This window comes from Mizuhopecten yessoensis, unplaced genomic scaffold (genome assembly GCF_002113885.1).
Source record: "Mizuhopecten yessoensis strain PY_sf001 unplaced genomic scaffold, ASM211388v2 scaffold716141, whole genome shotgun sequence".
Classification (NCBI taxonomy): domain Eukaryota; kingdom Metazoa; phylum Mollusca; class Bivalvia; order Pectinida; family Pectinidae; genus Mizuhopecten; species Mizuhopecten yessoensis.
The window spans coordinates 71,099-84,887 of NW_018479968.1; the positions used below are offsets into that span (position 1 = coordinate 71,099).

The 13,789-nt window shown below is 36.5% G+C and overlaps 1 protein-coding gene across 1 annotated transcript in view; it reads right to left on the reverse strand.

Moving 5' to 3' along the window:
* Window positions 1–13,789, reverse strand: part of LOC110441823 (sushi, von Willebrand factor type A, EGF and pentraxin domain-containing protein 1-like) — a 34,846-nt gene that overhangs the window by 10,411 nt on the left and 10,646 nt on the right. Inside the window, exons 2-3 of the mRNA XM_021485088.1 lie at window positions 4,973–5,146; window positions 3,381–3,557 (exon numbers count right to left, since the gene is read on the reverse strand). Of these exons, the coding sequence (XP_021340763.1) occupies window positions 3,381–3,557; window positions 4,973–5,146 (351 nt within the window). The remainder of the gene's footprint in view (window positions 1–3,380; window positions 3,558–4,972; window positions 5,147–13,789) is intronic.

Below are 13,789 nucleotides of genomic sequence, written 5' to 3' on the forward strand. Positions count from 1 at the left end.
TGTGTTATGTCAGTGGGTACAGGGCTCCACCTCAAGTTCACGTAGTTGTGGGATGTGTTATGTCAGTGGGTACAGGGCTCCACCTCAAGTTCACGTAGTTGTGGGCCGTGTTATGTGAGTGAGTACAGGACTCCACCTCATGTTTACGTAATTGTGGGCTGTGTTATGTCAGTGGGTACAGGGCGCCACCTCAAGTTCACGTAGTTGTGGATTGTGTTATGTCAGTGGGTACAGGGCGCCACCTCAAGTTCACGTAGTTGTGGGATATGTTATGTCAGTGAGTACAGGACTCCACCTCAAGTTCACGCAGTTTTGGGCTGTGGTTTGGCAGTATTTTAACATATGCCCAAAAATAAAGTGATCCTTAGCAAAATGTGAGCAGTATATATATCGAATATGTCAGGGCTGTTTTTGAATAGCAATACGTTGAATGTGTTATGTCAGTGGGTACAGGGATCCACCTCAAGTTCACGTAGTTGTGGACTGTGTTATGTGAGTGAGTACAGGGCTCCACCTGAAGTTCACGTAGTTGTGGGCTGTGTTATGGGAGTGAGTACAGGACTCCACCTCAATTTCACGTAGTTGTGGGCTGTGCTATGTCAGTGGGTACAGGGCTCCACATGTCAGTTGGTACAGGGCTCCACCTCAAGTTCACGTGGGTGTGGGCTGTGTTATGTGAGTGAGTACAGGACTCCGTAGGATGTGTTATGTCAGTGGGTACAGTGCTCCACCTCAAGTTCACGTAGTTGTAGGATGTGTTATGTCAATGGGTACAGGGCTCCAACTCAAGTTCACGTAGTTGTGGGCCGTGTTATGTGGGTGGGTACAGGACTCCACCTCAAGTTCACGCAGTTTTGGGCTGTGGTTTGGCAGTATTTTAACATATGCCCAAAAATAAAAGGGATCCTTAGCAAAATGTGAGCAGTATATATATCGAATATGGCGGTGCTGTTTTTGAATAGCAATACGTTGAATGTGTTATGTCAGTGGGTACAGGGCGCCACCTCAAGTTCACGTAGTTGTGGGCTGTGATATGTGAGTGAGTACAGGACTCCACCTCATGTTTACGTAATTGTGTTATGTCAGTGGGTACAGGGCTTTACCTTATGTTTACGTAATTGTGGGTTGGGTTATGTCAGTGGGTACAGGGCTCCGCCTCAAGTTCACGTGGTTGTGGTCTGTGTTATGTGAGTGGGTACAGGACTCCGCCTCAAGTTCACGTAGTTGTGGGCTGAGTTATGTCAGTGGGTACAGGGCTCCGCCTCAAGTTCACGTGGTTGTGGTCTGTGTTATGTGAGTGAGTACAGGACTCCTCCTCATGTTTACGTAATTGTGGGCTGTGTTTCAGTGAGTACAGGACTCCACCTCAAGTTCACGTAGTTGTAGGATGTGTTATGTCAGTGGATACAGGGCTCCACCTCAAGTTCACGGGGGTGTGGGCTGTGTTATGTCAGTGGGTACAGGACTCCACCTCAAGTTCACGTAGCTGTGGGATGTGTTGTGTCAGTGGGTACAGGGCTCCACCTCGGGTTCGGGTGGGTGTGGGCTGTGTTATGTGAGTGAGTACAGGACTCCGTAGGATGTGTTATGTCAGTGGGTACAGGGCGCCACCTCAAGTTCACGTAGTTGTGGACTGTGTTATGTGAGTGAGTACAGGGCTCTACCTCAAGTTCACGTAGTTGTGGGCTGAGTTATGTCAGTGGGTACAGGGCTCCAGCTCAAGTTCACGGAGTTGTGGGGTGTGTTATGTGAGGGAGTACAGGACTCCACCTCAAGTTCACGTAGCTGTGGGATGTGTTATGTCAGTGGGTACAAGGCTCCACCTCAAGTTCACGTAGTTGTGGTCTGTGTTATGTCAGTGGGTACAGGGATCCACCTCAAGTTCACGTAGTTGTGGACTGTGTTATGTGAGTGAGTACAGGGCTCCACCTGAAGTTCACGTAGTTGTGGGCTGTGTTATGGGAGTGAGTACAGGACTCCACCTCAATTTCACGTGGTTGTGGACTGTGTTATGTCAGTGGGTACAGGGCGCCACCTCAAGTTCACGTAGTTGTGGGTTGTGTTATGTCAGTGAGTACAGGGCTCCACCTCAAGTTCACGGAGTTGTGGGATGTGTTATGTCAGTGGGTGCAGGGCTCCTCCTCAAGTTCACGTAGTTGTGGGCCGTGTTACGTGAGTGAGTACAGGACTCCTCCTCATGTTTACGTAATTGTGGGCTGTGCTATGTCAGTGGGTACAGGGCTCCACATGTCAGTTGGTACAGGGCTCCACCTCAAGTTCACGGGGTTGTGGGCTGTGTTATGTCAGTGGATACAGGGCTCCACCTCAAGTTCACGTGGGTGTGGGCTGTGTTATGTGAGTGGGTACAGGACTCCACCTCAAGTTCACGTAGCTGTTGGATGTGTTATCTCAGTGGGTACAGGGCTCCACCTCACGTTCACGTAGTTGTAGGATGTGTTATGTCAATGGGTACAGGGCTCCAACTCAAGTTCACGTAGTTGTGGGCCGTGTTACGTGAGTGAGTACAGGACTCCTCCTCATGTTTACGTAATTGTGGGCTGTGTTTCAGTGAGTACAGGACTCCACCTCAAGTTCACGCAGTTTTGGGCTGTGGTTTGGCAGTATTTTAACATATGCCCAAAAATAAAAGGGATCCTTAGCAAAATGTGAGCAGTATATATATCGAATATGTCAGGGCTGTTTTTGAATAGCAATACGTTGATTGACCACATAGATATACCCTCAAGTTCACGTAGTTGTGGGATGCGTTATGTCAGTGGATACAGGGCTCCACCTCAAGTTCACGGGGGTGTGGGCTGTGTTATGTCAGTGGGTACAGTGTACAGGGCTCCACCTCAAGTTCACGTAGATGTGGGATGTGTTATGTCAGTGGGTACAGTGCTCCACCTCAAGTTCACGTAGTTGTAGGATGTGTTATGTCAATGGGTACAGGGCTCCAACTCAAGTTCACGTGGTTGTGGGTTGTGTTATGTCAGTGGGTACAGGGCGCCACCTCAAGTTCACGTAGTTGTGGAATGTGTTATGTCAGTGAGTACAGGACTCCACCTCAAGTTCACGTAGTTGTGGACTGTGTTATGTGAGTGAGTACAGGGCTCCACCTCAAGTTCACGTAGTTTTGGGCTGTGGTTTGGCAGTATTTTAACATATGCCCAAAAATAAAAGTGATCCTTAGCAAAATGTGAGCAGTATATATATCGAATATGTCAGTGCTGTTTTTGAATAGCAATACGTTGATTGACCACATAGATATACCCACCTGAATTCGATATGAACGACACTACATACTTCTTTTCCTCAGCTTATTGTACCTCACTGACTTACCTTCGTTGATATATCACTGGTATATATTGTTTACTTACAGACCATGTCAATGATCCCCGTCCACGTCCCTCCTTGTACACATTTAAGAGTTGTCTCCCCTCCTCCACTAGTAATGTTGACAAAGTTGGTGTCGCATACATACGATGCTGCCCCTCCTACATTGAGGGAGGTCACCACAGAATGTCCATTTGTCAGTGACGGCGGTGACGGACAGGCTACACACAAGTGATATTTAAGTTGAGAATGCCATTAATATTTATATTTTTTCTTTAGACACTCAAATCGTTTGACGTAATGGAATCTAGTATTAATTTACTAATATTTATTAAATTACATACAATGAGATAGAAGAGAGTAATCTTAAATGACATTGACCATACCAATATTATTTTCAGTGTTATTGAAATATTTTTAGAAAACATTAATTTCCTTTCATTGAATTATTGCTTTTAGTTGAAGCAACATTAGTTGGACAGTTTTTCGTTATTCGTTTACTAACGAGAAACTATCTAACTTTATACTTTCCGTTATTGGCCTTAGTTGATAAGTACATGCACAACACAAATATGAACGCCAGCTAGAAATGTACAGCTTATAAATGAAAATCAGATGTTTCTTTGAAGGCGTCGTTATGGGTTTTTATTAAAAATTATATGTTTATCATTAAATATTCAAAAGCAAGGTTATATAAACTGAACTTTTCTCTTGAGACAACATTAATGTGAAATTGGACAAGATTATATTCACAACATATTTACTTAGGTAGCTTCAGAAGGTCTATTGGAATCGTATTTTGTATACATTTCTTGCTGTGTATACTAGGACTGTTTCCTTGGTCATACTCGAATGCTATTTTAGGGAGGGGTCGATAATTGGTTATGGAGATTTATGGTATTTGCTAGCCCCAAGGGACCTATAGGGATGTCCTGATCTTTAGGGAGGATAAGAGGTGTGAGGTGACATTTCATACATGGCTGGCATCATGAGGTACAGCGATGCTGTCACAGGTAGTGGGATTAAATCGTCATCGAGGATTCCCTAATACTGTTTGATAAACCTAACGGGTTGCCCCTTAGTTAGTCAGTGGTAGGTACGGACAGGGTTAGCTTGGTTACTCAACTAAAGGCCAACTACAGTTGTTTTGTGGTCTTTTAGAGTCGTGTATGAAGGCTGATGTACATTATGTCTATAGTATCACTTAAATTATATCAGGTATGTATTAGTCCGAAATGAACGATTACATTTTAACGAGGCCTTTTGGATTCTCATCAGTCTCACGTGAAAAGGCCATGATTTCTAGGTCCTTATTGCTTCTAGTGGATATTTTGAAATTAATAACGGCCTGTCTGACCACCAAGTACTTGACCTCGTGTACGTAAGTAAACCAACCTTCGCGTCACGACTGCATGGGATTCCATTACTAGTATGCACACTGCTCATGTCTGTGTGTTATATCCTTTGTGTAGCTGTGAATTAGTATTTACATTCCAAAGAATAATGAATCTGTCCGTATTACACTGTCACACTTTGTTTTGGGATTACTTCAGTGTCGGATTAGAATCAATATAATAATTTTCCTTTTACTCGAAATGAATACATATAAAGTAAAAATGTCAAACTACATGCTTACGTATTTGTACACATTCGAAGTCGCTCGGTGTCCAAGTCTCGTCCTCCTGACACGTGATCACATTTGAGTCACGAGATGCGGGTGAACTGTACCCAAATTTACAGCCGTAAGAAGCACTACAGCCAGTATAAGTCTGCAGAGTAGCGTTCAGTATTTTCCGTGGTGTTGCGCATTCTAAATAGATAGAAAAAAATCATATATATTTTTAAAGTTGTATACAGTAAGTATTTATTACCATTCTCAATTAAATAAGAGATTGGAATTCAAACGACAAATTCGTTCCTGATAATATACCAGTTTTACGGTTACTTTATGCCTCCCGTTAGTTAGCCGTCTAAACAATGTCCTCGGGTGTTGGTCACAATAAGGAGGGGAAATAATTTAACTATTTATCGACAATACACGAAAAAAATGTCGTGTTAAATGATGAATAGGGAACGAAAAACCTTTTACATTATCCATACATAAGTGCCTTCAAACATGACAATTGTTTTCCTTCCGAATAACCTGTTTTTACTGTTAAAAACTAAACCAGAATATGTTATATGTAGTAACGGTCTAAGACAGGTGTCGTCTGATCGTTATACGCGAAGGTGTGCTGTGATAATGTGTTATGTGATCGTAATACAATATGTTCTGTGATCTTGTGTTATGTGATCGTAATACAATATGTTCTGTGAAAATGGTGTAATCGTGTTTTAAGATATTTTTATTTTATAATGCTATGTGGTAGTGTTCTGTGATAGATAATTTTTACTTTGTTATGAGATGGTGTTATGTAATATTTCTTTAAATAGAGATATTAAGTGTTTATTTCTACCCTTTTTTAAGGTAGAGGGTACCACTTCACCTGTTACATAATCGCACAGTTAAGATTTCCATTCACAATTTTATGACGCTGTGGTTTTTGTTAGCTTGATTTCCCCATTTTTATTTATCGTCTAGCTATATGGCATTGTATACACATCGACATATTACCTGTTATCTTGTTGTATCCTACTGTACACACCAACATATTACCTGTAATATTGTATCCTACTGAACAAACCAACATATTACCTGTAATCTTGTATCCTACAGTACACACAGGCATATTACCTGTAATCGTGTAATCTACTGTACACATCAACATATTACCTGTTATCTTGTTGTATCCTACTGTACACATCAACTATGGCAAGCCAAGTTGTCATTTATGCATGGAGCAATGTTGATCCAGTACTTAACCAAATTATATAAGATATCTTATTTAATTATATAAGATATCTTATATACTTTGAAATATCTTTTATACTTTATAAGATATCTTATATAATAAATGAGATATCTTATATCTTTTATAAGATATCTTATAACCGAATTATATAAGATATCTCATTTATTATATATGATATCTTATAAAGTATAAAAGATATCTCAAAGTATATAAGATATCTTATTAAGTATAAAAGATATTTCAAAGTATATAAGATATCTTATAAAGAAAATTAAATGAGATATCTTATATCTTTTATAAGATATCTTATATGATATATAAGGTATAATATAAACAAAATTAAATGAGATATCTTATATAATTCGGTTATAAGATATCTTATAAAGAACGAGATTTGAATTTGAGATAATAAACCCTCCTCCACAGCGCTCGGTAAAGCATTAAATCGAAAGCCTTAGTTTCGTACGTATCTCTTAACCGGAAATGAAGTATGTGAAAGTGAAAGTAGGAGTTTAATGCCACCAAATAGGTCTGGTTATAGCGGTATTAACATTATTTTAAAAGGTTAAGCTTTATAAAGTAGATGGGGGGTAAGTGGTGGAGAAATGGATGTTCCTATGTATTTCATAACTGAAGGAAAACGATCCTACTGCATGTATTACTTACAATTTATTCATTAAAATGTTTTATCTTGATTTTCTTCACGGATTTCCTCTAAATGTTTTTAAAGAAATTTGATAAAATTGTAATATTACCCGTACAAATTCACAGACAGGTAATTGACATTAAACATATTAGGAACATTTATTAATTGTTTCGGCTGCTTATCACAGACCGCATTAAAGCCATTTTGGTCTCTGTGGAGTATAACATATAGATAGACATGGGGACATTTTTTTTTATTTACTGTTTCAGACTGGTCATACACCTGTATTTATTATCACAGACAGGCTATGTATCTTTAATTATATTGTTTCAGATAAAATTGTTTTAACTATCACAGACATTAAAGAACATACTTATGTATTTGTAATTCTATGTTCTATCAATATACTGTAATGTAAGGAACATTAATTCATTGTTTCAAACTGGTTATAAACTTGTATTTACTTATACTATTACAGACAAGAAGTAATATTTCATTATTTGATACATATGTATACAGATAAGTGATATTTCATCATCAGGTGCATGTTCTTTAAAGTCTTTGAGATATTGATCACTTATAAGATATATTTTGTAGAGATACAATTGTATTTTGTGACCTAAAAGGCATTTCACACAAGCCAGATACATGGTAACACTTACAGCATGTCTGTAGTAGTAATTACATGTGTAATACCTGTCTGTGATAGTATATACATGTGTAATACCTGTCTGTGATAATATATGCATGTGTAATAACTGTCTATAGTAGTAATTACATGTGTATTACCTGTCTGTGATAGTATATACATGTGTAATACCTGTCTGTGATAGTAAATGCATGTGTATGATCTGTCTGTGGTAGTAAATACATGTGCAATACCTGTCTGTGATAGTATATTCATGTGTAATACATGTATGTAGTAGTACATGTTTAATACCTGTCTGTAGTAGTATTTATGTGTAATACCTATCTGTGATAGTATATGCATGTGTAGTACCTGTCTGTAGTTGTAATTACATGTGTAATACCTATCTGTGATAATATATACATGTGTAATACCTGTCTGTAGTAGTAACTACATGTGTAATACCTATCTGTGATAATATATACATGTGTAATACCTGTCAGTAGTAGTAACTACATGTGTTATACCTGGATGTAGTAATATATATATATATAATATATTGCTGAGCATCAAAACTTGGATACACTTTTGTTAGAAAGACTTGTCCTAACTCAGTGCCTCTTGTTTATTATAAAACACAACAAAGATATCTTTATAAAGAAATATTGAGAAGGTTATATAATGATTTGTATACAGATTATACAAACTAGTAAACAGGGTAAATAAGAAGTGGTTTACAGAGTATATAAAGAATGGTATATAGAGAGTGGTATACAGGGTACATAAAAAGTCCTTATTTATTTAGTAAGGGTATCCTCTATAATACAGCCTCATTGCATAAGGTACCTGTATTTATCATCTCTATTATATATAGTGTATTGACTCATTTTCCAGAAGATACAATGTACATGATACAAAGTATATACATGGTATATTTCCGGTAAAGAGGAAAATAAGACATTTCATCTTCAAAAACCTGTAATTGTAGCATATCTCAGGTCTGAAAAAAACAGAGGCAAATCAGTCACTGGGCCAGAGCATTTGGGTGCCAATAGAGGAAGTTTGGGTGTAAAGATAATTAAGATCCCCCACCATGTAACCATCTGAATACATCCATGCTTACATGATTGGCGCCAGGGTCCTGCCCTGCCACAAGGGGCTTATAGTCCCCAAATTTTACATGAAATCAGTAAAGATCCCATCCAAATGCTGCTGGGCATGCAGAGGAAAAACACTCATGATACCAAGATAGTCCCTAATGGAGCCCACCCCATCCCTGAGGACTTACTCCTTCAGTCATAACATGGAAATTGTTGAGATCCCCAAGCTGATATTTCCTGTATGGTAAGAGGTAATCAACAACTTTTAATGAAAAATATTATTCCAGGTGAGCTATTAATAATGTGCCTGTGCTTCTTGTTCTTGAGAGGCCACAATAAGGGAACATAAATGGGAAACTCCAGCACAAGCAAACATGTTATATTTCCTGTGCATGCAATCAATATGAACCAATATCAGACAACTATTATAAAGATGAGGTACCTTACCTACAGAGAATATGGACCTTACATATACCTCATGTATATGTGCATGCATACAAGATGTACTTGATGTATAGGTGTAATCTGATGTATAGAAGGTATATATATACCTGATGCATGGAAGGTGTATATATATACCTGACCTATAGGAGGTGTATACCTGATGTATAGAAGGTATATATACCTGATGCATGGAAGGTGTATACCTGACCTATAGGAGGTGTATACATGATGTATAGAAGGTATATATACCTGATGCATGGAAGGTGTATACCTGACCTATAGGAGGTGTATACATGATGTATAGAAGGTATATACCTGATGTTTAGAAGGTGTATATCTGATGTATATGAGGTGTATATCTTAAGGTTTTTTTTATCAATTGTCGCCCTTTTACTCTTGGGGAGGGGATACATTTACATGATGTGATCATGTGGACGCTAAGGGCCTGAGGGGCGGAGCCAAAAGGGGCCAAAATAGCTCAAACAATAATTGTCTACTTCCAGATCCAGATATGTTAAAAAACCTTCTCATGGATGGAAATATCCTGATGTGCTTAATCAAAATGTGAATTTCACAACCCCTTGGGTACTAATTCCTCCCTGGTGAGGGGCAAAATTCCCTGCTATACATATATATATATGTAATTTTTATTTTTGACATATCACAACAACAAATAACAATTGCATTACAACTCAGGTGACCTGTTAGGCCCATGGGGCTCTTGTTTTAAAGTACTGTATTAGTTGGATGTGTTGATATTGGCTTCCACTAATAATCCCACTACTTACCTATAATTAGATGTGGGTTACAGGGACATGTCACATGCTTATTAAGTGTGCTGCAAAATATATATATATACTGTGATGCCCATTCATTATATATAATATCTTCCATTGTATATATAAACGAGTACCTGGTAGTATTTGACATGTCCCTATAGACTTAAGGTTATGGAATTATGCACTATAGAAATATTCAAATTTCAAATATTTCATATCAATATGGATTGAGTGTCGGTGCTATATATTTAAAAAAAAAACTGTTCAAAACAGTTGATTCTCAAACAGAATTTGTTCTGTATCAAAAAAAAAAATGTTTTTGGGCTGAAATATCTATCCTAGATGTTATTATTAAAAAGAGTTATACAATACTTATCCACAAGTTTTTGAGTCTTGAACCCAAATGTTAAGCACATGTATCAGTAAACTGAATATTTCTCTTGGAATCTGCTTCAAACTTTGGGGGAAAAGTCCTATTTGTACCATATGCTCCCCTGAGTGATAAAATTAATTTGGAAAAGGAACTGAAATACAAGACATTCTTCATTTTTGAAATTATATCTAAGTTCCCTAAGTTTATGATCTAGTGCCAGTCACTTTTCATAAATAAAGATGATGAGATTAATTTAATATAATAAAATAACCTTGCTATAGTGATATGTACACATATATAGTATAAATATATTTTATTATGAATTTTTTCTTGGACTTAAAATTAACCTAGAGAGGTCAAGTTAGATCAAATGTAAAAATAAGGAGTTAATTTCCTGGGTATAATAAATTGTATTTCATTATAAATATTCTTCGTGTATTTTAGATTTGATTATATCTGGTAGATTGCAAGATTCTTTACCACCAGGTCTAAATTAACATATAGGACAGTCTTGAAAAATGGGACAAAATCTAAACAAGCTACTTGGGGTGGGTGACTCACTGAGGGTAGGTTAACTAATTTGATTGGTTTGGGAAAACACTGAACAGTTGTACATGTCCTTTACCTGTTAACTCACAAAATACATGAACACAAACTTTAAACCATGAATTTATAACACAGGATAATCAGCAGAAATCAATAAATTTTGCTTACAACAAAGAAGACAAGTGATGTGAATGATAAATGTTGAATCAACTAACTCAGCTTTCTGACATCAACTATAAGACAAGACCTCATTAATAATATAAACCAAACCCCTCCCCCCTCCCCAAATCAAACCAAACTAGAATTCTTCAACGAGGCTGTGTACGAAAAATAACATAAATCAAGATGAATTTTAAAATCTCACTTTATATTTGAGTATGTGGTGACTGATTATGACAATATTTCTGCGCTCTTACCGAGTTTGGCATCATTACACCGTCACAATATAAATCCTCGGCAAACTTACTTTCATTTGTCTCATTCTGGTTGAAAATGACGTACAACAGATTAATAAATGACAGTGATTCTCACTAATAAGAACTATATCTGAACCTTTGTCTTTTAGGCCAACGAAACTGTCATTTGAATAATTAAACATGTAGCAACTTCACAGACAGTTCTCAATGGCTCTTTAGAACACTCGAGTTTCTTTCGGAAAAGTTTATAACTCTGGATTATTCCAGCCATTTTAGAATATATTAATGTGTTCTTCCTAACACTAATATTTTAAAATGTATGCGTAAATATAATAATTAATATTTAAATATATCAACTAAAATCCTATATTGGTGTTAGTTATACTTCCTGTTGAAAAATACGAAACTGTACGGGCGCAAAGCTAGTTTTACACAGCTCTCGTTTATCGGATTCGTGATCTTACAACGGGAGCAGGCATTTTCAAACATTTCTTCTTTGTCGGTCTCGCGAGAGTCTCGTACTTTATAAGATATCTCATAAACTTTTCTTTATAAGATATCTTATATCTTTTATGAGATAATTTATATAATATATAAGATATCTTATAAAGAAAATTAATTGAGATATCTTATAAAAGATATAAGATATCTTATATATTATATAAGACATCTAATATATTATATAAGATATCTCATAAAAGATATAAGATATCTAATAAAGAAAAGTTTATGAGATATCTTATATCTTTTATAAGATATCTTATAAAGTATATAAGATATCTTATAAGAGATATAAGATATCTCATAAACTTAAAATAAGATATCTGATATGTTTATAAGATATCTTATATGTTTATATCTTATATACTATATGAGATATCTTATATAATTTGGTTAAGTACTGGATCAACATTGCTCCATGAATAAATGAAAACTTGACTTGCCATAATCAACATATTACCTGTTGTATTGTATCCTACTGTACACACCAACATATTACCTGTAATCTTGTTGTATCTTACTGTAAACAACAACATATTACCTGTAATCTTGTTTCCTACTGAACAAACCAACATATTACCTTTAATCTTGTATCCCACTGTACAAACAGGCATATTACCTGTAATCGTGTAATCTACTGTACACACCAACAGATTACAGGTGATATTGTTGTATCCTACTGTACACACCAACATATTACCTGTAATCTTTTATCCTACGGTACACACCAACATATTACCTGTTATCTTTTATCCCATTGTACACATCAGCATATTACCTGTAATAACGCTGCATCCAACTATACACACCAACATATTACCTGTAATATTGTATCCTACTGTACACACCAACATATTACCTTTAATCTTGTATCCTACTGTACATATCAATATATTACCTGTTAACTTGTTGTATCCGACTGTAAACACCAACATATTAGCTGTAAAATTGTTGCATCCTACTGTACACACCAACATATTAGCTGTAATCTTGTATCCTACGGTACACACAGGTATATTACCTGTAATCTTGTATCCTAATGTACATATCAATATATTACCTGTAAACTTGTTGTATCCTACTGTAAACACCAACATATTACCTGTTAACGTGTTGTACCCTACTGTACACATCAACATATTACGTGTAAACTTGTTGTATCCTACTGTAAACAGCAACATATTACCTGTTAACGTGTTGTACCCTACTGTACACATCAACATAGTACCTGTTATCGTGTTGTATCCTACTATACACATCAACATATTACCTGTAAACTTGTTGTATCCTACTGTAAACAACAACATTTTACCTGTAAACTTGTTGTATCCTACTGTACACATCAACATATTACATGTAAACTTGTTGTATCCTACTGTACACACCGACATATTACCTGTAAACTTGTTGTACCCTACTGTCAACAACAACATACTACCTGTTATCTTGTTGTATCCTACTGTACACATCAACATATTACCTGTTATCTTGTTGTACCCTACTGTAAACAACAACATTTTACCTGTTATCTTGTTGTATCCTACTGTACACACCGACATATTACCTGTAAACTTGTTGTACCCTACTGTACACATCAACATATTACCTGTAATCTTGTTGTATCCTACTGTAAACACCAACATATTACCTGTTAACGTGTTGTACCCTACTGTACACATCAACATAGTACCTGTTATCGTGTTGTATCCTACTATACACATCAACATATTACCTGTAAACTTGTTGTATCCTACTGTAAACACCAACATATTACCTGTTAACTTGTTGTATCCTACTGTACACACCATTATTTTACCTGTAAACTTGTTGTATCCTACTGTACACATCAACATATTACCTGTAAACTTGTTGTACCCTACTGTAAACAACAACATACTACCTGTTATCTTGTTGTACCCTACTGTAAACAACAACATATTGCCTGTTATCTTGTATCCTACTGTACACACCGACATATTACCTGTAAACTTGTTGTACCCTACTGTAAACAACAACATACTACCTGTTATCTTGTTGTATCCTACTGTAAACAACAACATATTGCCTGTTATCTTGTATCCTACTGTACACACCGACATATTACCTGTAAACTTGTTGTACCCTACTGTAAACAACAACATACTACCTGTTATCTTGTTGTATCCTAC